The sequence below is a fragment of the Limtongia smithiae genome (genome assembly GCF_038497785.1).
Source record: "Limtongia smithiae strain NRRL Y-17922 unplaced genomic scaffold V1518scaffold_1, whole genome shotgun sequence".
In the NCBI taxonomy this organism is placed as follows: Eukaryota; Fungi; Ascomycota; class Lipomycetes; order Lipomycetales; family Lipomycetaceae; genus Limtongia; species Limtongia smithiae.
In genome coordinates, this window is record NW_027117622.1 from 2,418,357 (window position 1) to 2,437,930 (window position 19,574).

General features: G+C 51.5%; 11 protein-coding genes across 11 annotated transcripts; 5 read left to right on the top strand and 6 right to left on the bottom strand.

Moving 5' to 3' along the window:
• Window positions 1–9: 9 nt before the first annotated feature.
• Window positions 10–2,803, top strand: V1518DRAFT_440131 (nucleolar protein 14). Its single transcript, XM_066906409.1, has 2 exons — window positions 10–1,468; window positions 1,527–2,803. The coding sequence occupies exons 1-2, from the start codon at window positions 41–43 to the stop codon at window positions 2,685–2,687; spliced, it is 2,589 nt and encodes an 862-aa protein (XP_066762631.1). The 5' UTR covers window positions 10–40; the 3' UTR covers window positions 2,688–2,803.
• A 104-nt stretch (window positions 2,804–2,907) lies between these two features.
• On the bottom strand, window positions 2,908–3,280 carry V1518DRAFT_369021 (bola protein; the record flags this gene model as incomplete). Its single annotated transcript, XM_066901255.1, has 3 exons — window positions 2,908–2,952; window positions 3,016–3,146; window positions 3,199–3,280. 3 exons carry the CDS (start codon window positions 3,278–3,280, stop codon window positions 2,908–2,910), a joined length of 258 nt encoding a protein of 85 aa, XP_066762632.1.
• Window positions 3,281–3,477: 197 nt separating this feature from the next.
• V1518DRAFT_410699 (GTP cyclohydrolase 1 type 2/Nif3) lies at window positions 3,478–4,841 on the top strand. The gene is made up of 5 exons (XM_066902666.1): window positions 3,478–3,679; window positions 3,748–3,930; window positions 4,008–4,340; window positions 4,393–4,575; window positions 4,627–4,841. The coding sequence occupies exons 1-5, from the start codon at window positions 3,550–3,552 to the stop codon at window positions 4,791–4,793; spliced, it is 996 nt and encodes a 331-aa protein (XP_066762633.1). The 5' UTR covers window positions 3,478–3,549; the 3' UTR covers window positions 4,794–4,841.
• V1518DRAFT_410702 (uncharacterized protein) lies at window positions 4,711–7,043 on the bottom strand. Its single transcript, XM_066902667.1, has one exon. The coding sequence runs from the start codon at window positions 6,676–6,678 to the stop codon at window positions 5,023–5,025; it is 1,656 nt and encodes a 551-aa protein (XP_066762634.1). The 5' UTR covers window positions 6,679–7,043; the 3' UTR covers window positions 4,711–5,022.
• A 434-nt stretch (window positions 7,044–7,477) lies between these two features.
• V1518DRAFT_410703 (Ser-Thr-rich glycosyl-phosphatidyl-inositol-anchored membrane family-domain-containing protein) lies at window positions 7,478–8,630 on the top strand. The gene is made up of 4 exons (XM_066902668.1): window positions 7,478–7,653; window positions 7,703–7,827; window positions 7,883–7,982; window positions 8,058–8,630. Exons 1-4 carry the CDS (start codon window positions 7,544–7,546, stop codon window positions 8,446–8,448), a joined length of 726 nt encoding a protein of 241 aa, XP_066762635.1. The 5' UTR covers window positions 7,478–7,543; the 3' UTR covers window positions 8,449–8,630.
• V1518DRAFT_410707 (uncharacterized protein) lies at window positions 8,309–9,976 on the bottom strand. The gene is made up of 3 exons (XM_066902669.1): window positions 9,770–9,976; window positions 9,346–9,717; window positions 8,309–9,289 (listed from the first exon to the last, which is right to left on the bottom strand). Exons 1-3 carry the CDS (start codon window positions 9,923–9,925, stop codon window positions 8,636–8,638), a joined length of 1,182 nt encoding a protein of 393 aa, XP_066762636.1. The 5' UTR covers window positions 9,926–9,976; the 3' UTR covers window positions 8,309–8,635.
• A 62-nt stretch (window positions 9,977–10,038) lies between these two features.
• Window positions 10,039–11,414, top strand: V1518DRAFT_410709 (nuclear fragile X mental retardation-interacting protein 1-domain-containing protein). The gene has a single exon (XM_066902670.1). It carries the CDS (start codon window positions 10,114–10,116, stop codon window positions 11,275–11,277), a length of 1,164 nt encoding a protein of 387 aa, XP_066762637.1. The 5' UTR covers window positions 10,039–10,113; the 3' UTR covers window positions 11,278–11,414.
• V1518DRAFT_410710 (uncharacterized protein) lies at window positions 11,232–13,124 on the bottom strand. Its single transcript, XM_066902671.1, has 2 exons — window positions 12,800–13,124; window positions 11,232–12,748 (listed from the first exon to the last, which is right to left on the bottom strand). The coding sequence occupies exons 1-2, from the start codon at window positions 12,984–12,986 to the stop codon at window positions 11,376–11,378; spliced, it is 1,560 nt and encodes a 519-aa protein (XP_066762638.1). The 5' UTR covers window positions 12,987–13,124; the 3' UTR covers window positions 11,232–11,375.
• Window positions 13,125–14,479: 1,355 nt separating this feature from the next.
• Window positions 14,480–16,226, bottom strand: V1518DRAFT_444819 (NADP-dependent oxidoreductase domain-containing protein; the record flags this gene model as incomplete). The annotated part of the gene is made up of 4 exons (XM_066906457.1): window positions 14,480–15,830; window positions 15,885–15,967; window positions 16,031–16,089; window positions 16,204–16,226. 4 exons carry the CDS (start codon window positions 16,224–16,226, stop codon window positions 14,964–14,966), a joined length of 1,032 nt encoding a protein of 343 aa, XP_066762639.1. The 3' UTR covers window positions 14,480–14,963.
• Window positions 16,227–16,811: 585 nt separating this feature from the next.
• V1518DRAFT_410719 (NADP-dependent oxidoreductase domain-containing protein) lies at window positions 16,812–18,180 on the top strand. Its single transcript, XM_066902672.1, has 4 exons — window positions 16,812–16,925; window positions 16,987–17,045; window positions 17,102–17,184; window positions 17,237–18,180. The coding sequence occupies exons 1-4, from the start codon at window positions 16,906–16,908 to the stop codon at window positions 18,098–18,100; spliced, it is 1,026 nt and encodes a 341-aa protein (XP_066762640.1). The 5' UTR covers window positions 16,812–16,905; the 3' UTR covers window positions 18,101–18,180.
• Window positions 18,051–19,507, bottom strand: V1518DRAFT_410720 (NADP-dependent oxidoreductase domain-containing protein). Its single transcript, XM_066902673.1, has 4 exons — window positions 19,386–19,507; window positions 19,259–19,317; window positions 19,120–19,202; window positions 18,051–19,066 (listed from the first exon to the last, which is right to left on the bottom strand). The coding sequence occupies exons 1-4, from the start codon at window positions 19,412–19,414 to the stop codon at window positions 18,200–18,202; spliced, it is 1,038 nt and encodes a 345-aa protein (XP_066762641.1). The 5' UTR covers window positions 19,415–19,507; the 3' UTR covers window positions 18,051–18,199.
• Window positions 19,508–19,574: the final 67 nt, after the last annotated feature.

Sequence of the window (19,574 nt, forward strand, 5' to 3'; positions counted from 1 at the left end):
TTCGGCTCAGAGCACCGACACGACAGAGCATAAGAACAAGATGAGCAAGTCGCAGTTGAAGCAGCTCAAGGAGCGGCTAAAGGCGAACGGGTTCATTGGCCAGACTAATACTGGCAAGAAGCAAAAGAAGCGACTTCCCGCCTCGACTCGGTCGGACAAAGACCATGCACTTCAGGCTATCCGCGAGGAATTCAATCCGTTTGAGATCAAGACAACACGACTGAAACATGGCGATATTCTCGGTCGAAAAGTTCAAGGGGCGACCGGTAAACCCGGCGTGAGCAAGCAAATCGGCGAGGATAACCGGAAACGGACGCTGCAGCGCGAACTTGAACGCAAGAACAAGGTCGGTGCGGTGGTTGATAGACGATTTGGCGAGAACAACCCGAATATGGCGCCGGAAGAAAAGATGCTGGAGAGATTCACGCGCGAGCGGCAAATGCGGTCAGCACGGTCGGGATCGTCGCTGTTTAACCTTGAAGACGACGACGACGATATCTACGGGGACTCGACGCTCACCCATTTTGGACAGGCGCTGGCGCTAGAGGATGATTATGACGCTGCCGGCGACGAGGAAGAAGAGGGAAGCGACGACGGTGGGGGTTTCACTAGGAAACGGGCACGAGAGAGCGACGACGGCTCTGACGCTGGCGACGATGACCAGGAGCGTAAGAAGAGCAAGAACGAGGTCATGAAGGAAATTATCGCCAAGTCAAAGATGTACAAGCACGAGCGGCAGCAAGCTAAAGACGAGGATCAAGATGTTATCGAATCTCTCGATGGCGATATGAACGATCTCCGGTCACTACTATTTCGCTCAGACGCCGCGTTGAAGAAAGCGAGCGTCGCCGAAGCCGAGCGTGATACTACTTACGATGCCAACGTCCGGGAAATGGTCTTTGACCGCCGCGCAAAACCTTCAGATCGCACGAAGACCGAGGAGGAGCTTGCGGAAGAGAAAGCCACAGAACTCAAGGAGCTTGAAAACCAACGACTTCGCCGGATGCGTGGGGAGGTTGACGACGAAGACGAAGACGACAAGAAGAGGAGCCGCGCAGGTCGTATGCCGCAGGCTGATGATCTTAGCGACGACTTTTTGTCTGATGATGCTGCGGAGTTTGGTTTCGGGAAAGGTCTCGAAAATGATTTCGACGAAGAAGAGGAGGACGATGAGGCAGGCGACGATTTCAATTCCGAGGACGAAGCGGGCGAAGAGAGCACGGAGCAGGAAACCATCACCGTCAAGGCTCGACCAGGGGCAAAGTCATCTGAGAAGCCGTTAAAGGTATTGGAAGTTATTGACAGGCCATCTACCGAGATTGCGTATACCTATAAATGTCCTTCGGATTTGGAGGGACTTCAGGAAATCTTACAGTCGCATTCTCTTGACAACCAATTGGTTATTATTGATCGGATTATCACGCTGCATCATCCGAGTTTAAAAGAAGGCAACAAGGATAAGCTTATGGTGAGTCTATACAATGCAATATGTGTGAAGTGTGTAAGTGTGTCTAACAATCGAACAGAAACTTGGTCCGCTTCTCGTTCAGCATGCAGCGCAATTAGTCGACAATGCGACTGATTTGAGCTATGGGTTCCAGACCGAGGCATTCAATAACCTTGTGAGCAAAATCCACGGCATGGCAAAATCATATCCCGAAGCGATGTCTGCCGGTTTTCGCGACATGCTCCGAGACAGTCGGCAGCGACTACAAGTAGCTATCGACGATCGCGGAACGGCGGAGTACCCGCTACCGTCTGACATGTTTGTGTTTGCGCTGATTGGAAACATCTTCTCCACGTCAGACCACTTTCATTTGGTCGCTACTCCTGCGATGTTGCTTATGGGACAGCATCTTGCACAGTTGACTCCGAAGACGCTGGGCGACCAAGCGTCGTGTACGTTTCTTGCCGCATTGTTTCTAAAGTATCAGGGTTTTTCGAAGCGGTATATTCCGGAAGCGATAAACTGGCTGAATCTCTCGCTTTACGGATTCGTTAAAGCAGGTGTGGACGCCCCGCAAGGATTTCCGCTTCTGGGTGGTACTCACAAGGTCGAGGTCGAGGGCAGCTGTAAGCAAATTGACACCCGAAATTTGACGCTTGCGGATCTGAAGCGCGAACAGGCGTTGATTGGAATCTCGTCTGCAGAGGATAAGCAACTTGCGCTGTCTATTCTAAAGGTGGATTTGGACACGCTGAGAAAGTTTGCGTCGCTATACAAAGGTGCGGAAGCTTACAAAGAGATATTCACGCCGGCGCTTAACCTGCTCGATTTACTGTCATCCGAGATTACGGAGTCAAAGCCGCGGCTATCAGTTCTCTACCCTGTTCTGGCCGACATCACACAAACGCGCGACCTGCTCCAGAAATTGATCAAGTTCCAAACTAGTACTCGCCGGCCACTCGCACTCCAGCAGCACAAACCGATTCCGATCCCCATGAACGTTCCCAAGTTTGAAGAGAACTACTCTGTCGACAGGAAATCCTACGACCCTAACCTGCAACGCCAGGAGATCGGCAAACTCAAGGCGCAGCTCAAGAAGGAGCGTAAGGGCGCGCTACGCGAGTTGCGGAAGGACAATGCGTTCGTCGCGCGGGAGAAGCTCAAGGCCAAGAAGAAGAAAGACGAAGAATATCATGCCACACTTGCGCGGTTGGAGCGGAGTGTTGGAAACGAGCAGTAGAGGTGTGTATGTAAGATAACAAAAGCAAAATGCATAAAGTTGTTCATACTTCGTACAGCTGTTGCGCTTGCATGCACAGTACAGTAATAAATACACGATAGTAGGCGAGTTTACAAAACATGAGGAAAAAAACCGTCCAGAATAACGCCAGCAGACGACAGGAAAAACGCGAGCAATGCTTTGTAGTAAGTACAAGAGAAAATGCAGACCAGGCCCTTGATTATTGCTGTTGCTTTTTAATCCACTCCTCGGGCGTGAAGTCCTTCTGCGCACAAGATATCGTTAGCTCATGCACTATATTCAGGTAGCAACGAGGAAGCAAAAGTACCTGAGTGAACGCGTGTATCTGAGCAATCTCCTCCTTTAGCGCAGCATTCACGAGACGGTGTCGCATGAGCAGGCCTTTTCCGGCGAATGCCGGTGAAACTATGATAACTTCAAACGCTTGACCACAGCCGCCTAGTAAATATTAGCAGAACTGTCATCGCCGTAGGAACAGTTAAATACGCACCGGACACGTCGACGACTTCAACATGCTGCGCCTGCAACCTTTCCCGGATTGCGACGTCGAGGTACTCTGTCTGTACTGGCATGCGTAACGCTGTGTCGCTGCTCCTGTCGTTGCGGTAGGTCGTGAATCCACTGAGCGGCGGTGGGCAGTGGACAAAACTCGAGTGGGGAGAAAAAGATTATCGATCTGATTAGAAAACCGGAACCGATGAGGGGCCACGCGCAGAAGAGAGCCACCAACTTTTGCGGAATTGTGCAGGGGCACCCGAAATGGGGAAGGAATCAAACCTTAAAACTGTCCGACGTCATTTCGATTTTTCGGCCAACGATATAATTCAGTGCACCACGTTTCATGCGCTTAGGGCGAAGCACTACGCACATATATCGACACCAACCGGTCGTGAGTGTGAACAAGATGTCGAAGCCTTCCGCACTCACTATCACGTCTACGACAAAGGCACTGAAAAGTCTAATAGCTACTGGTACGTGCTCGTCGTGCTCTTCGTTCAAATAACGTGTCATTGGTAGACAAACTCACACTGTACACAAGTTCAGCAGTTGTATCCGCCTGGGATAGCAGATAAAACATGGGACAACACGGGCCTACTTCTTGAATCACCAGTGCTGGCCCCGCCGGCAACGAAACATGCGCGCGTGATGTTGACGATCGATTTGACGACCGCGGTCGTGGACGAGGCGTTGACGAAGCGGCCGTTGTTGATTGTGGCCTATCGTGCGTCGTCCTCCACACTTCTCACAGGTCGATTGCAGGCACAGAGAAAAGCTGACTTTGTTTTGTGGGAGCTCTAGACCCGATCATCTTCCGTCCGGTGAAATCACTCACCCAGTCCAACACGCAGCAACGCTCGCTGCTCCGGCTCGCGCAAGCTGGGATCAGCGTGTACTCCCCGCACACAGCTGTTGACGCGCAGGTCGGCGGCATGAATGACTGGCTCGCTGACGTGATCACGGGCACTTCCACCGCAGCGATCAACAACGGCATCAGCACCAAGGTTATCGAGCCCACCGGCGGCGACGAGTACGCGCCTACGGGCTTCGGACGGCTTGTCGCGTCGGAGAAGAGTGCGTTGACTCTTGCCACCGCAATCGCGAATGTCAAAGCTGGACTAGGACTGAAGCACGGTACTGCCTGAACTCTATTGTAACAATGCGGTCCAGCTAACTCGGTTCACAGTCCAAGTCGCTCTAGCAGAGCACCACAAGGATATCAACTCCTCGATAATACACAGCATCGCAATTTGCGCTGGCTCCGGCGCCTCAGTACTCAGCAAGACGCATGCAGATCTCTGGTTCACCGGCGAGTTGAGCCACCACGAGATCCTGGCTCTCGTTGAGCGCGGCACGTCCGCTATTATCTGTACGTCATGTCGGCGAAGAGTAGAATCAAGTGCATCACTAACGTCTGCAGGCGGACACACCAACACCGAGCGCGGCTATCTGACCTCTACATTTGCGCCAAACCTGCTCGCGCAGATCGCCTCGAACGTCAACTCTTTGGACGGTAACTACTACGACGGCTTCACCATAGACGTCGTCGTCAGTGAAGCCGATCGCGATCCAGTCACCACTTTCTAGAATTTCTCATCGTAAAATAATATACAGCGCGTAGAGCCCCTCCATCTATTTACCCCTCTTGCCCTCTAGCTTTTCCCGCGACACAAGAAACTCCGATATGTAGTGTAATTCCTCAACCAACGCGTCAATGGATGCTCTGGAAGCACCCGGGTCCCGTCCCTTCTTCAGTGGAGCTTGGCTTTCAGTCAAATCAGAGTCCGTCTCGTCGTTGTGAAATCTACAATGGCTATTAGATTTGTTGCGACCCAATACCATGAACAAAAACATACTTGGCTTCTTGTCGGAATGTCATCTCAGCAGAGTACTGAATCCACTCTGTCAGTTGTATCGCGTCCTCTTGGCTCTCGATCGAATACCAGTTATCGTTGTCGCCAAGTAATACCTCAGATAGCTCTGATGAGGTCGAAGCATCATCATTGTCTATCGCAGCAGGCTCGTCCGCTGCCATTTTGTTAGTGCTGGGGAATATCAAACTTCCAGTAGGCGACGGCAAGCTTGAAGCTTTGAAACACATAATCCAGGATCCCCATCCGACAAGACTCTTTCCGCGCTCTGCAAAAAGCCAATATTCGTTGCCAAAGATGTCCGTGCCTATGGGTAGGTTTCGATAGACAAGTTTCCGCTTGCGCCGAAAAAATTCTGCCTTAAGGTGCCTCATCTCCTTTTGCCAGCGAACCTGAGCGGCTTCAAATCGCGGATCCCACTCGGCCTGTCGCTGTGGTATCAACATAAGATACTGCGAGCGCAGGGAGTTCAACTCATTCTTCTGAGTCTCTTCAAGTTTCCGAATGTCATCCGCTAGTTTGACGGTACTGCTGCGAAGTAATTCGGCGTCGATCTCAAGAGTCTCGCGGATGTAGTTCCCGGTAAGACACAAGAAAATAAGGTCGCATATATACTTGAGCTTCTGTAGTCGCGAAATATATTCAAACCCGTCCATACCGGGCGTGGCCTTCGAAACTAGACTGTCGGAATTGTCGACGTCAGAGAGGTCAGATAGGCTGCGCGTATCACTGCTGTCGTGTGGATTTACCAGTGTTTGCCGATCGGTCGGTGCTGACTGCCGTTCGAAATCCGGAATAGACGTCTGACTGTGTATGATCTCGACAACAAATGGCCATATTCTCTCCGATGCGGTCTTTTCGACTTCCTTTATTGCCAGTTTGAGCATATCGCCGTCAACGACAGGGTAATTGTCCGCATAGAGAAGTTTGAGCACTGCGAGCGTGACGGCCTTGAAAGTCGTGTCAACCCAATTTCCAGTGACATCATTGACAATATTGATGTGCTTCAGTGATAGTCGGCAGTGCTGTTCGAATCGGAAAACAAATTCGCGGATGAAAAGACGACATCGGATCTCGTCCTCGGTCAAGTCTGTTGTAATAGGGTTGAACGGCGGCGCCGTCACGAATGGAATGGGTGGCAATTTTTGCCGCTTGGCCGGATGCGCGCGGGTGCGCTTTGTGGTTGACTTTGAGATACCATTTTCACTCAGATTCGTCTTGTTTGACTTCGTCATAGTCTTTTTGGCCCTTTTGCCGTTTGTGGTGGTATGTGAAAAGGTGGGCTTCTTGTTGATCGCCTGCTGCATGGTCTTGTTTGCATCCTTGGACAGATTCGCAACGGGTAGGCTGACTCTGAAAGCGGGCATCTTTGCCTGTCGTCGGATCATCGCCTTCACCACAATCGCGCGTTCGTCAGCAGGAGAGCGCGAGATATAGCCGATTGTGGGTGCTTGTGTTGGGGCTCGCGGTCGACTGATGATAACTCTCTCGAGTTCTTCGCTCCGGATAGTTGTTCGGGACAAGTCTTGGCCAGCGGCAGATACAGTGGGAACACGAATCGTGACTGGCAGGACATTAGCGACAGGCGGGGCTGAGGGCATCGCAGGGAGGCAAGAATATGCCCCAGAGACTTGCAGGCAGTGTCGCCGTGGCTGCTAGAAATATAAATGCAGTCCCTTTGAAAAAAAGCAATGATATGCTTGCAACGGCACCGAGAAGTATGTATCGCAAAGATGGGGCGCCAGATGGAAAGGGGAGCGCGTGCAGATCGCGCGGATAGAGGCAGCGGACGCGCTGAGGCTTGCTCTTATCGAAACCAGCGTAGAACTCACAGCGTTCAAGCACGCAGTAGACCGTGGTGTAGAACAGGGCCCCCAAACAGGCTGCTGGACCGGGAGAGACGACAACACGGAACGCGCCACGCGCGAACAAGGTGTAGATACTTTCCAAAGAAGAAAGCGAGCACACAAACGCGCTTCTCAGAAATACCGTTCTCAGCACTCCGCTTACTCCAGCGCACTTCTCAGCATGCGCCCCGGCACGTGATGAGCGCGTCAGCGACGCGTCGCCGTCGCGTTGCGGTCGCGTCGCGAGTCCCGTGACCTGTTGTTGTGCACCCAAGACAAGCGACGCGCGTCTAACGTCATCGGCTCTAACACTGGCGCATGAGCCGTCCCGTTTCAGCCTAGCGCAGGATCGCTTCAAGGTTTTAGGTTGGAAGACAAAGGACTAAGCTTTGGAACCTTCGCTCCACTGCGCCCGAACGGGTAATGGAGCTAGGTCCGAAGCAGCAAGCAGCAAACACAAGGCCAGGGGTCGACGCGCAGAGCCAGGGGTCCGTCCGCCCGCACTGCTAATTTTAGGGGCCAACGCGCGCCTCTTCTTCTCCCTCCTCCCCCTCCCATCTTCACTACCAACTCCACCGCTCTCTCGCCTCTTTTCTTGCACTCCTCACTTCGCGTCACAATGAAGTCCTTTGCCAGCTTGTCGCTCCTTGCGCTCAGCGCGCTCGCCTCCCTTGCAGCTGCTGCCTCTACTAACGCCATTACTACCCCGGCTACGGGCGCCAACCTGACGTACGTCGTCACCCCACTTCTGTCGCAACACCCTCACTGACTACAACAGCACCGGAGAGGCCTATCTCGTGCGGTGGACGCCGTCCGACAATAATACCATCAGTCTCTACCTCCTCGAGGGCTCATCCGACAACCTCCAGGCCGTTTTGACTATTGCGACCAACCTGACCAACTGTGAGCACCTCCACCTACCCGCCCACCCTGCACTTCAATCACTAACCTTCGACAGCTGGCGTGGTTCGCTGGACCCCTCCAACGCGTCTTTACAGTGGCAGCGACTACGCTATCGAAATCTCGGACGACGGCACTGGTGATATCAACTACAGCGGGTACGCGCGTCTCCGATTTTGATTCGGCCTGGCCATCCCTGCCGAGACGCGTAAGCTAACCACCCCTTGCTTTAGATTGTTCACAATCAACGGCAAGGAAGTCGTGTCTTCCTCGTCCGTAGCATCGTCTACTACGACTTCTGCCTCGTCGGCTGCAGCCGCGTCCTCGTCGACTGCCGATGTCTCGTCGTCGGCCGCTACTTCGAGCGCCGCGCCTTCGTCCTCCTCTGCTACGTCGGTCTCATCCTATGGCAACTCGACGACTTCTAGCGCCACCTCTAGAACCTCGGCGACTGCGTCATACGGTAACTCCACCACCGCCACCACCCTTGTCTCATCCACCGTCGCCTCCACGGCGGCTGCCACCAGCACCGCTACTTCAAGTGACAGCGGTGCTGCCTCCCTCATTCTCAGTCAAACTTCTCTGCTCGGCGCGGTTCTCTGCGCCATGCTGTTCTGGGCTTAAGCACCTGGTTTCTCCTCGAGTAGTTTAAAATTATATTTTGTATTCTTACTTTTTGTTCCGTATATATGTTATGTGAAATGTTTGCACATTGGTCCTGTTAAGGAATTTTGCCGCTCAAGTTGGAGTTTTGGCAGTCTCGTTTCGAACTTTACCAATACAAAAGAATTTGATCTTACTTTATAGATATCTACACGTAGGCAATCTCCATAATCACCCGTGTGACGCCGCTTTTGCGACCCTTAATTCGCTTGGCTGTAGACGCGCTCGCACCCAACTCTTCCACAAGCTGCAAAAATTGACGGGCAGTGCCGCCCACGCCGAAATACACCTCTTTCGCCGCGACGAGCGCGCGAGGTGAGGGACTGTCTGGACTGCGCTGCCAATGCGAGACCGAGTCAACTAACAGCGGAGTAAAGGCGTTCGTAGACTCGTCTGAGTAGATAGTCTCAGATGCAAGCACAAGTGAGTAATCCAGTCTTTCGTGGGAATCTGAGTTGTCGTAGCCGAGCAGAGTCGAAAAGCCACTCGAGGACCAGGCACCGGATATCAACTTTATCTGGATATTTTGTCGTCTCATAAATTCCAAAAACTCGGTTATGAGTTCCGGGGTGATTTCCAGATCAAGATCTGTACTAGCAATTGACTCAGCTGAATCAATATGGACGATGTTGTAGTACGACAGCAACATATTCGGCGCAGTCATCAGTCGTAACACAGAGTAATTGTAGTCCGCCAAAATAAAGCACACATTCGCATTGTCACTGCATGGTGGTGAATTGTGTCGTCGTTGTAGGAGTCGTTGAAAGAGATATAAAGACGGCAAGGCGCTGCCACAGCCAAGCTGAATATGTTCTGTTAACAATGCCCTCTTGTCAGGTAGAGTCAAAAATCACGCACCTCCAACACTCCTCCGCCTATATCTATATCCCCATTTCCTGCAATATACTCCGTGAGATCTGTAGCGCCTTCCCAGCTCTTCAGCCCGCCTTCGTATAGCTTTGTCCGCAGATCTTCCGTATTTGACAACAACACCCGCAGCTCCTCGCGTCTGAACTTCTCCCTGGGAGTCAGTGCTATTTGCGGATTGCTGCTGTCTAATTCCGCGTCAAGGTTCGGCAGCACGTCTTCGTCGGCCATGATCTGGACTTTGATGTCAAACACTTCGCGCCGCGGTATCAGGGCTACTTCGACTTTGGCCGAGGTGTTGTCCTCATCTAGAGCAGCTATTGGAAGTAAGGAGTATGATATCCGCGACGGCAAATCTTTCAACTAGGATATGTGTTAACACAGTAGCATATCAACTATGCAGGCCGACGCTCACCAGTTCGCTGATGTCGAACAGCTCAGGTTTTAGTGCCTCATCCACAGCTTCTGACGCGAGACTATCGTCGCCTTTTCGCACTTCCTCGGCAACTTCTGACTCAGGCGTGATATATTCCTCCTCTATGTCGTCTCCCGAAAAGCTAAACTTGAACATTTTGCAGCGTCTGTACCCGTTTAGTTGCGTCGCCGTCGACGTCACTGCGACTTCGTGAAGTTTTGGGAGTAAATTTTCAGGGGCCAATTTTTCTTCCCGCTCCCAAGTCCCAACGTCACAATAGTCTGCTGCAGCTCCTTCACCTCAATTGACAAGAGCACGCACCGGCATGCCCGCAGAGCCACAGCATGAGCGATTACATATTCGGTCCTCCGCCACCTCCACCGCCATCTTCGGGCTCCAATTTCCAGCACGGAGGTCATGGAAGTCCACAGAGAGGCAGCAGCGGGCGCGGCGGTAGAGCGCCGTCTTCGAGCAACGGCAGACGAGCGCGGGAACAGCAACAACATCAGTCGTACAACAATAGTGGACCACGACGGAACCAAGGAAATGGTTACAACGGCGGGATGAATTATGGATCACAGCACCATGGAAGTGTTGGTGGTGCCATGGGGTACTCTGCTCCGTCGATGCCCGCACGGCAGCATAATCTCTCTCCATACGGCTTGACACAACAACAGCAGATTCCGGCACCCCAGGCGAGGTTTAATCTGAACCTGGTAGTCCCACAAGCACAAAGCTATGCACAAGTTCCGATATCTCACACGGCACAGCCTACGGCCTATAACCCATATCAGTCATATCCTCAACTACAGACACCGCAAATGACGTTCCCCAGTGCACCCACAGTCCAAATGCAAGACCTCTACGATGACGATGACCTCTCTTCATATTACAACCGCACCAAATCCTCCGCCCCAGATGGTCTCACAGAAAATGGTCCGGTTCCGGTTTACGGCACAAATATCGTGTTGCAGTCTGACGACGATATTCAGAAATGGATCGAAGAGCGGAAAAAGAAGTGGCCGACTGCTAAACGAATGAAAGAGAAAGAAGATGCGGATAAGGAACGGCGGAAGTTAGTCGAGCAAGAGCGAGCAGATCAAGAAACGCGGAGACGAGAACTGCAACTGAGAGCACAGGAGGACAGCATAAACGACATTTCTTCGCTGGCAACAACACGAGAAGGACAAAGGCCGTGCAAGTATTTTGCAGCTCATGGAAGTTGCAGTCGTGGCGATAAATGCATGTTTCGTCATGACTTACGCTCACCAAATTCACGCAACAAAGAGCCTCCTCCAGCTCGAAATTATAAACTATTCGAGAAGCCCGCTCGTATTCCTTTGTTTCACAGAGTATGTTATCGTTCTTCTGTAACTGTTTATGTTGTCTTTGCTAATATTTTACAATCACAGCTGGCACAGAGTGACTGGGACAGAGATAATGGCAAAATTCTGGATTTCATCTCATTCCTGTTTGACAATGGCGCAGTTCAGAGCAAACCGACGTAAATTTATGACGCATTCGAGCATTTTTGCGTATACTAGCGATTCATTATTTCTCCACAATGAATTGATCTATTAATGTTGTACACTATAAGTCCGATGCCTTACAGTTCGTCGTGATAGTCATCAAACGCTTTTCTGGCGGCTTTTGGGTTGCCGAACAGCTTATGCCGCGCGCTGGACAGTTTATCTAAAAATACAAGCTCCATTCCAGTCGTTGCGGGTGCTTCCTCGTCATCGCCACCTGCTGAAGCTACGGCCAGAGAAGATGAGGAACCCGTAGCTGCCGCCGCGTGCGCTTCTTGTAGTCGTCGACGAATAGTAGCCCTCTCGTCAACCTTCCTAGCGATCCACTGCCGAAACGAATCTTGCACCGGACAATATGATGGATACGACATCTTGATAGCCGACAGTGCGGAAAAGACGCGTTCACGCACTTGAGTGCTCTGGATCAAATCGGAAGACAATGCATCCTGGAAAGCGACGCACCAAAGACCCATTTCTGTCGCGACTTCATTGTCAGATAGTGATGATTTGGACTTGCCCTTCTTGGACTCTGCGGAAGCTTGCGGATCCATCATCTGGTTGACAAATGAGTCCTCGATAAACGTGCCGCACCGGCCTATGTAATCCTCGTCCAAAACCTTCTGTATCGTCTCACTCGTGTCCAAAACGAAGTACTTCCGCAAAATAGCGCCGCCTTTGTGCATCCAAAATTCTCGCTTTCCGAATCGTCCGTGGATCGACGAAGCGAGGGCAAACAATATCCTTGACCTTACTGCAGCCTCGGACTCGTGGTTCAGTGAAATGAGAAGATTCGTGACCACCTTCGCTGGCGCGGCAATCTCGAGTGCCGGGCCGTTGTTGCGAAGTGAGGAGCCGATCACGCGTGCTGCCATGGCGCGTATCGACGGTTCTTTGTGCGTGTCGATGAGCGCGAGAAAGACCGAGACCACCTCAGGAGACGCAAGCTTTATGCCGAAATCGATCTCATGCGAATAGTCTTCAATCGCCTTCAATGCCACGCATAATAACTCGCTATTTATAGCTGCTGATGAGTCGTTGACGACGATGTCGGAAGTTGTAGGTTGCTGTGGTTCGTCCGTCGCCGCGACAGCGGGAGCTCCGTTGCTAACACTTGCGTCCGAGGATTGCGGATTTTCGAGTTCGAATACGGATCGAACGTACTCCAAGTTCGCCTCGAAGTCTTGATGTTCAGTAAACGAAATCCGCGGGTTCGGTTTATGTGAGTAGGCAAACCGGGCCCACGTTTCGCCATCATCGTCCTCCTCCTTGTCTTGTTCTGTATCTGCTGATTCCTCAAGGTTCGCGTCGGCGCTTGCCACGATTTCCCCCTCGTCTTTCGTCACGACAACAACTGCGCCACTCACGTCGTCGGTGGCGATGTCCTTGTCGGCATCCGATAGCAGCTTCGCTTCACGCATGCCGGTCTCAAAGTTCAAACGCACGTGCAGTCCTGCCCAGGTTTAGTTTGACCATTCATTCATGTGGAAGCACAGCGACGTACCTGGCGGGATCTCCTGCCCCAGCAAAACTGGCCGAAACTCCTCGGTGGGCTCAAACAAAACGGGATAACACTCGCCCTCTGTGCCCTGGAGCTCTCCATCCGCACAAGGCACTTGCTCCGCTGCCGAAGCTAGTACTGAGAACAGCGCTATGGCAGCAAGGAAAGCTTGCAGGCTATGCTGTACCATAAAGTGCGTAATCCACAAAAGTATTTGTTTTTTGAATGAGAGTGTAAACGTGACAGGTGAATAGGTGGCCGGCTGATAGAAGGACCCGGAATATATGTGGCTCGAAGTCGCGTCGCGACTTGCGACTGGACACGTTTACACCGAAACTCCCAATAAGCCGCACCCTTGCATGTACATAATCAGACTGTCACATGCTGGAGCAAATGACGTCATGACTCTTCTGAATCGGACTGAGCGCGTTTGCGCACTGCTGTGACAATTGATGGCAAAGTCGTCGAGATCAATGGAGACTGTTGCATTCATAGAATATCTCAAATGTGAGAACAACAGTATATGATTGCTGGCCGGGGTCTGAAGGGCAAGCTGGTGCGCGGTACTTGTTGCCGGTTTGGATGCACAGGCGCAGCTCAACCGCTAACGCAAGAGGAAACACGTAAACAAATCAGAGTACTTTATGGCTACTACGAGAGTCACGTCGTGGAAAACATGCATTATGTAGCGGTAGCTCGCTCACTGAAGCACTGCAAAAGTCCACATTAAATAGAAACATGTCGGGGGGAATAAGCATTTCACTGTTGCTGAGTGACGCAACGTGTGCGAATTTTGTGGTGATGTTGCCGTACGCAGTCCGATTCCCAATATTTAGGATTACATTGGCCACCGCAGCATCGCCCGCTCATCCACTTTCTTCCTTCCGCTCGTTCTTTCTCTCCACGCTTGCATCACCGCTTTCCTTCTCAGTCTGCAAGTCTCTCAATTCGTCTCTCTTCCTTTAACTTGTCCTCAGGCACGTTTCCACGCTCTCACGCTCAGATGTTTCGCGATACCCGTATTAATTCTCCACAGGTCGCAGTGCAGAGCAACCCGCAATAGACGCTATGCATCAGCAACCAGATTCCCGGCATGTTATCCACTCCCACGCTCCCCGTACATCTCAACATACATGCAGAGTATCCATCATCCGTTTATAAGTCCATATTCACGCGTCTGCTACTCTAGAACAGAAGCAACAAGTAGTTATGTCTTCCGTTCTCTTCTTGATTGGATAACCACTAGCAAATGCCAGGATCGGCCATACCTTCACAACGGTATTACCACGAACGAATTCACACGTGTCCAGGAAGACGGCCCGCGTCTGTTGTATTGCTGTTTGCTTTGCGTTCTTGTCTTGTGCTGCGTTGTCGTTTGCTGTGTCTCGTTCCGTTTGCATTGTTGTCATGCTCTTATTCTGCTGCTTCCTTGTTGCCTCTAGCGCTGTTGCTCACTTTCTGTTACTCTCTGTTCTCGTTCTGTGTGCTTCGTCCTTCTGTTCTCGTTCTGTTTGCTATTTCGTTTACTGTCTTACCTCTCTTGTTCTGCTGCCTGTTGCTCTGTTGCTTCTCGTTCTGTTGATTTCTGTTACTGGTCTGTTTGCTCGTGTTGTTTACTTGTCATATTTTGTTCACGGTAGATTTAGTTACTGTCTTCGAGATCTTTGACACTGGAGCTCTGATTAGTCGAACAGATCTAAAATTATGAGCGAGGTATTATCAATGACTATTACCATTTGTGTAATATTCGGCAATTATCAATTGATATATGACTTCCCCGAACCTCAGCAACGTAAACAAACACATTTTCTTTCATTTGTATCCTCTACGTGAGGCAGAGCGAACAGAGGAGAGGATTCATTGGAATGCGCACTTGATATATGGTTAACTGTCCGGAAGTTGTATGTTAGTACTCTCTCGGTGTCTCCTGCTCTATTATTGTCGTAGGCGATCCGTGTTGTCTGTTTGATGCGGGAGATGCAGCTCGCTATGGAGATATTCCGGCGTCTGACAAAGGAGTTGCGATTGCAGTCATGAGCGCGCAAGTAGGGAACGAGGAGTGGCACGGACGGTGGGTAATGGCGCGCGTTGGGACTTGCGATGGCCATATGTTCACCTCTATTAGGACGAGCTACGCACGACTCTATTGATCCGCCAAACTAAGTTTTCAAAAGTGTCCAAAAATTGCCTGAGGCGTGTACGGTGCTTCCAAGTACTTGATCTCATCGTCCGTGAGTGTCTTGCCGTTGATCTCCACAGCCTCTTCGATCCTTGCGATGCTATTCACTCCAACAACCGGTGACACAATCTTTCCAGTCAGCCATACCAATGCCGTGACTGCCATGGACCAACCGCGCTTGGTCGCGATCTCCTCCAGTCGTTTGACGATCTCCGCGCCGCCGGCGTCTAACTCGTATTGTTTGAACACGCCAGCAGAGTTGCTCTTCCGCACGCTGTTGACGATTTGTCCGCATGATCGCGCGAGAATGCCTTGATGCAGAGGACTCCATGATATGAGTCCAACACCAGTGGTATTGCAGAAAGGAATGATCTCACGCTCTTCCTCCCGGTACACGAGATTGTAAATATTCTGCATTGAGACGAACTTCGTCCAGCCTCTAAGCTCGGCTATATGCTGCATCCGCGCGAATTCATACAGCCACATACTACTAGCTCCGATGTAGCGCACTTTACCTGAAATCACGACGTCATGCAATGCTTCCATAACCTCTTCAGGTTCAACAGCCTTGTCATATCGGTGGATCATGAGCAGATCGATGTAATCTGTGCCGAGTCTCTTCAAGCAAGCATCGACTTGCTTGAAAATTGCGCCGCGTGAGAGGCCGAACTGGTTCACAAACTTGGAGTTCTGACGGAAGTCAACGAGAAAAGAGTCACCCATTTTGACGTCAGGAACGGCGTAGTAAATTTTGGTCATGATTGTGAGCTCTTCGCGCGGGATGTTGTATTCCTTCATTGCGCGACCGATGAGCCGTTCAGATTCGCCGGAGGAGTATTCGTTGGCTGTGTCCCACTACTCATTGTTAGCTTCCAACGGATACAGCAACGTGAAGGTATGGGACCATACAGTTGTCACCCCGAGATCATATGCCCGCTTCAGAATTGGCAGTGACTCCTCGGCGTCCAGGACCCACGGCTCCCATTTCGATGCTGTTACGTGTAAGTGTTAACGGCCGATCTTTTCAGTAAATCGAACACAGCAAGAATACCAACATCCCATCGACATCATGCCCAAAATCGGCACGGACACGCGTAGTCCACATTTTCCGATTCTGTGAATCTCAGTTAGCACGCTTGATTAGTCGGACTTGAGGTCAACCGACGAGGAATTATAAATAGTAATGGGCTTCCCAGCGCCTAAACAGCTCAATTGACTCGGTACTCACTTTCGGTATTCTACTTTTGCCATTTCTTGCGATGTTATTGCAATTCAGAGTGTATCCGTTTCACGACGGCAAGGAGATGTTAATTTGGACCTTGGGAGTTTAGGGATGAATGGAGCCGACAGCATCGTTATAATCAACGGCCCTGCGGCTGCCGTTGCTTAGGTTTCAGCGCGGGAGATTTTGATTTCTAGACTGAACAGAGGAAGTAGACTTCTGGGCAGACAAAAGTGCCATCATAACGGAAACAGCAAATGGCATATGGTGGGCACAGACAAATCCGGATCCCTAAAGTCCGTCAGTAGCCTCATTCCCTACAGTCACGTGATTATGAAGCGAGGCGAGGATTGCAAGCCTCGTTGACTGCGGCTCAGTCCCCTCATCTCGTCGACTTGCGCTCGGATAGCAATTCAACTCCTCGCTTTCTTGACTGCCAGTTGCGAGGTTTGGTGCTAAAAAATTGCTTAGTGTGTGTAAAATTTGGTCGTATAGACCATACTTGCGTTAGCGTGACCATCCGTGATTATAACTACGGATGTACGCCGCAGTATATCCGCATCCGAAGTCATGGACCGTGCGCCGCTGCCAAACACTGGCTTATAAATGAATATCGCTGGGTTCCCAGGTGTCAGTATCCAACCTGATCCTCGTATACACACACTCTCTCTGTGATTGTCGTTTGATACCAGTTAATTACACCAAACAATGCCGGTGCAATACAAGAAGTAAATTGGCTCGAGTGTCCACTGTGGCTAGACGAAGACTAACGGGACGGGATGGGTGAAGACTAGGAAATACCGGGCTTAGAGTATCTGTTCCGATTTTGGGATGCATGACCTTTGGATGTATAAGCTTGTCTCTGATTAGGGAAATTGATAGTTGTCTAATGCTTGTACTATAGCGCCTGAATGGGCCGCGTGGGTGCTCAACGAGGAGGATTCGCTTCCTGTCCTGAAGAAGGCATATGACCTTGGAATCACCACTGTGAGTATGCACGTTAAATATCGGGCAAGTGCGTGGCTAAAAGGCGAACTAGTGGGACACCGCGAACATGTACTCAAACGGAATGTCCGAGAAAATCGTGGCAGCGGCTATTAAGAAGTACAACATCCCGCGCGACGAATTAGTCATCATGACAAAGTGCTTCAACCCCGTCGACAAGACCAGCGCAAACCGCGTTGACAGCAGCAATATCGGTCAATCGAAGCACTTCGTCAACCAACATGGTCTTTCCCGCGCCGCGATCTTCAACCAGGTCAACGACTCGCTCGCGCGACTTGAGGTTGATTACATCGACGTGCTCCAGATCCATCGCTATGACAAGAATGTCGAGCCCGAGGAGGTCATGGGCGCGCTGAACGATCTCGTCAAGTCCGGCAAGGTCCGCTATATCGGCGCGAGCAGCATGTGGACGTACGAGTTTGCGCGGCTGCAGCATGTGGCCGAGAAGAATGGCTGGACGAAGTTCGTGGCGATGCAGGACCACTACAACCTGCTGTACCGCGAAGAAGAGCGCGAGATGCATCCATACTGCAGATTGACTGGCGTCGGCATTATTCCCTGGAGTCCGCTCGGCCGCGGCCATCTCGCACATCCGTTGTCTGTCGCCACGGTTCGCAAGGAGTTTATCAAGGGCAGCCCGATCAACGAGCAAGCTACCGACCCTGTGAGCCAGGAGATCATCAACCGCGTCGAAAAGGTCGCAAAAGATAAGGACTGGACCATGGCGGAAGTCGCGCTCGTATGGATTTTGTCTAAGGTCACAAGCCCCATCGTCGGCATCAACAGCATCGCTCGTCTTGAGGATGCCATTAAGATCAACGGCAAGGAACTTACTGATGAGCAAATCCAGTTCCTTGAGGAGCCGTATGTGCCAAGGAAGATTATGGGCCACGTTTAAACGTGGATGACGCTGAGAAGAGAGTAGTTATGTGCCTCAAAGTGTAGACTCGCAATAAATTGATACACTAGTTTTGATTATGGAAGTGCTGTGAGGCGTTTAGAAGTGGCCAATGATAGGTCTGGGAAGGTAAGGCTCTTCGAGGTACTTGAGCTCGTCCTCAGCAAGTTCCTTGCCGTTGATCTTAATGGCATCCTCAAGACGAGCGATGCTGTTGATGCCAACGATGGGGCTTGTGACCTTAGACATGATCCAGACAAGCGCGACCTCGGTCATGGTCCAGCCCTTCTTCTTGGAGATCTCCTCGACGCGGTCGATGATCTCCTTCACCTCGGGCTTCACAGTGGGGGGAGGGGTCTTGAGCGCACCAGTGCCAGTGGTCATGCGAAGGGTGTCGGTGACAGAGGAGGGGCGGGCGAGGAGGCCCTTGAAGAGGGGACTCCAGGGGATGATGCCGACGCCGGTGATGTTGCAGTAGGGATGCATCTCGCGCTCCTCCTCGCGGTACAGCAGACTATAGTGGTCCTGCATGGAGATAAACTTTGTCCAGCCATTCTTCTCGGCCACATGCTGCAGCTGCGTGAACTGATACGCCCACATGCTACTCGCGCCGATATAGCGGACCTTGCCGGACTTGACGAGATCGTTCAGCGCGCCCATGACCTCCTCGGGCTCGACATTCTTGTCATAGCGATGGATCTGGAGCAGATCGATGTAATCGGTCTGCATGCGCTCGAGGCACGCATCGACCTGCTTGAAAATCGCGCCACGGGATAGACCGAGCTGGTTGACGTACTCCGGTCGCTTGGACAGGTCCGTGATAAAGGGCTCGATCTTCTCATTTGCGACCGGGTAGTATATCTTGGTCATGAGAACGAGCTCCTCACGAGGGATGTTGTACTCCTTCATAGCATAGCCGATAAGACGCTCGGACTCGCCCTCGGAGTAGGCATTGGCGGTGTCCCACTGCGCGCGTTAGTAGGACCGATAAACTAGAACATACGAGCGAAGGTGCTTACAGTGGTAACGCCGAGGTCGTAGGCGCGCTTGAGAATGGGCAGACTCTGCTCCTTGTTCAAGCACCAGCTTTGCCAGGTGGGGGCTATATCCAAAGTCAGCAAACCGTTTGCTCCGAGGAAAACACAGAGAGTAACATACAGCCCATGCCCATCATGCCGAGAATCGGCACGGACACACGGAGGCCCGACTTGCCCAGTCTGAAGATGTGAGTTAGTCTTGCAATCCGGTCCGGGTGAATGATGCATAACTGGACATTGACACATACCTTTTATATTCAACCTTAGCAGCGTTCATGATTATCGTAGGCTAGAAATTGCAGCGAAGAACAACACAACCGTGAAGACGAGAAAAGTCTCTGCATGCCGGGGAGGCCGGCTGATATCTATATCGCGTCGTGGCGCTCGAACCCTGCCACACGGACCATCTCTATCGTCGCGGTCCTGCTTATACCGCC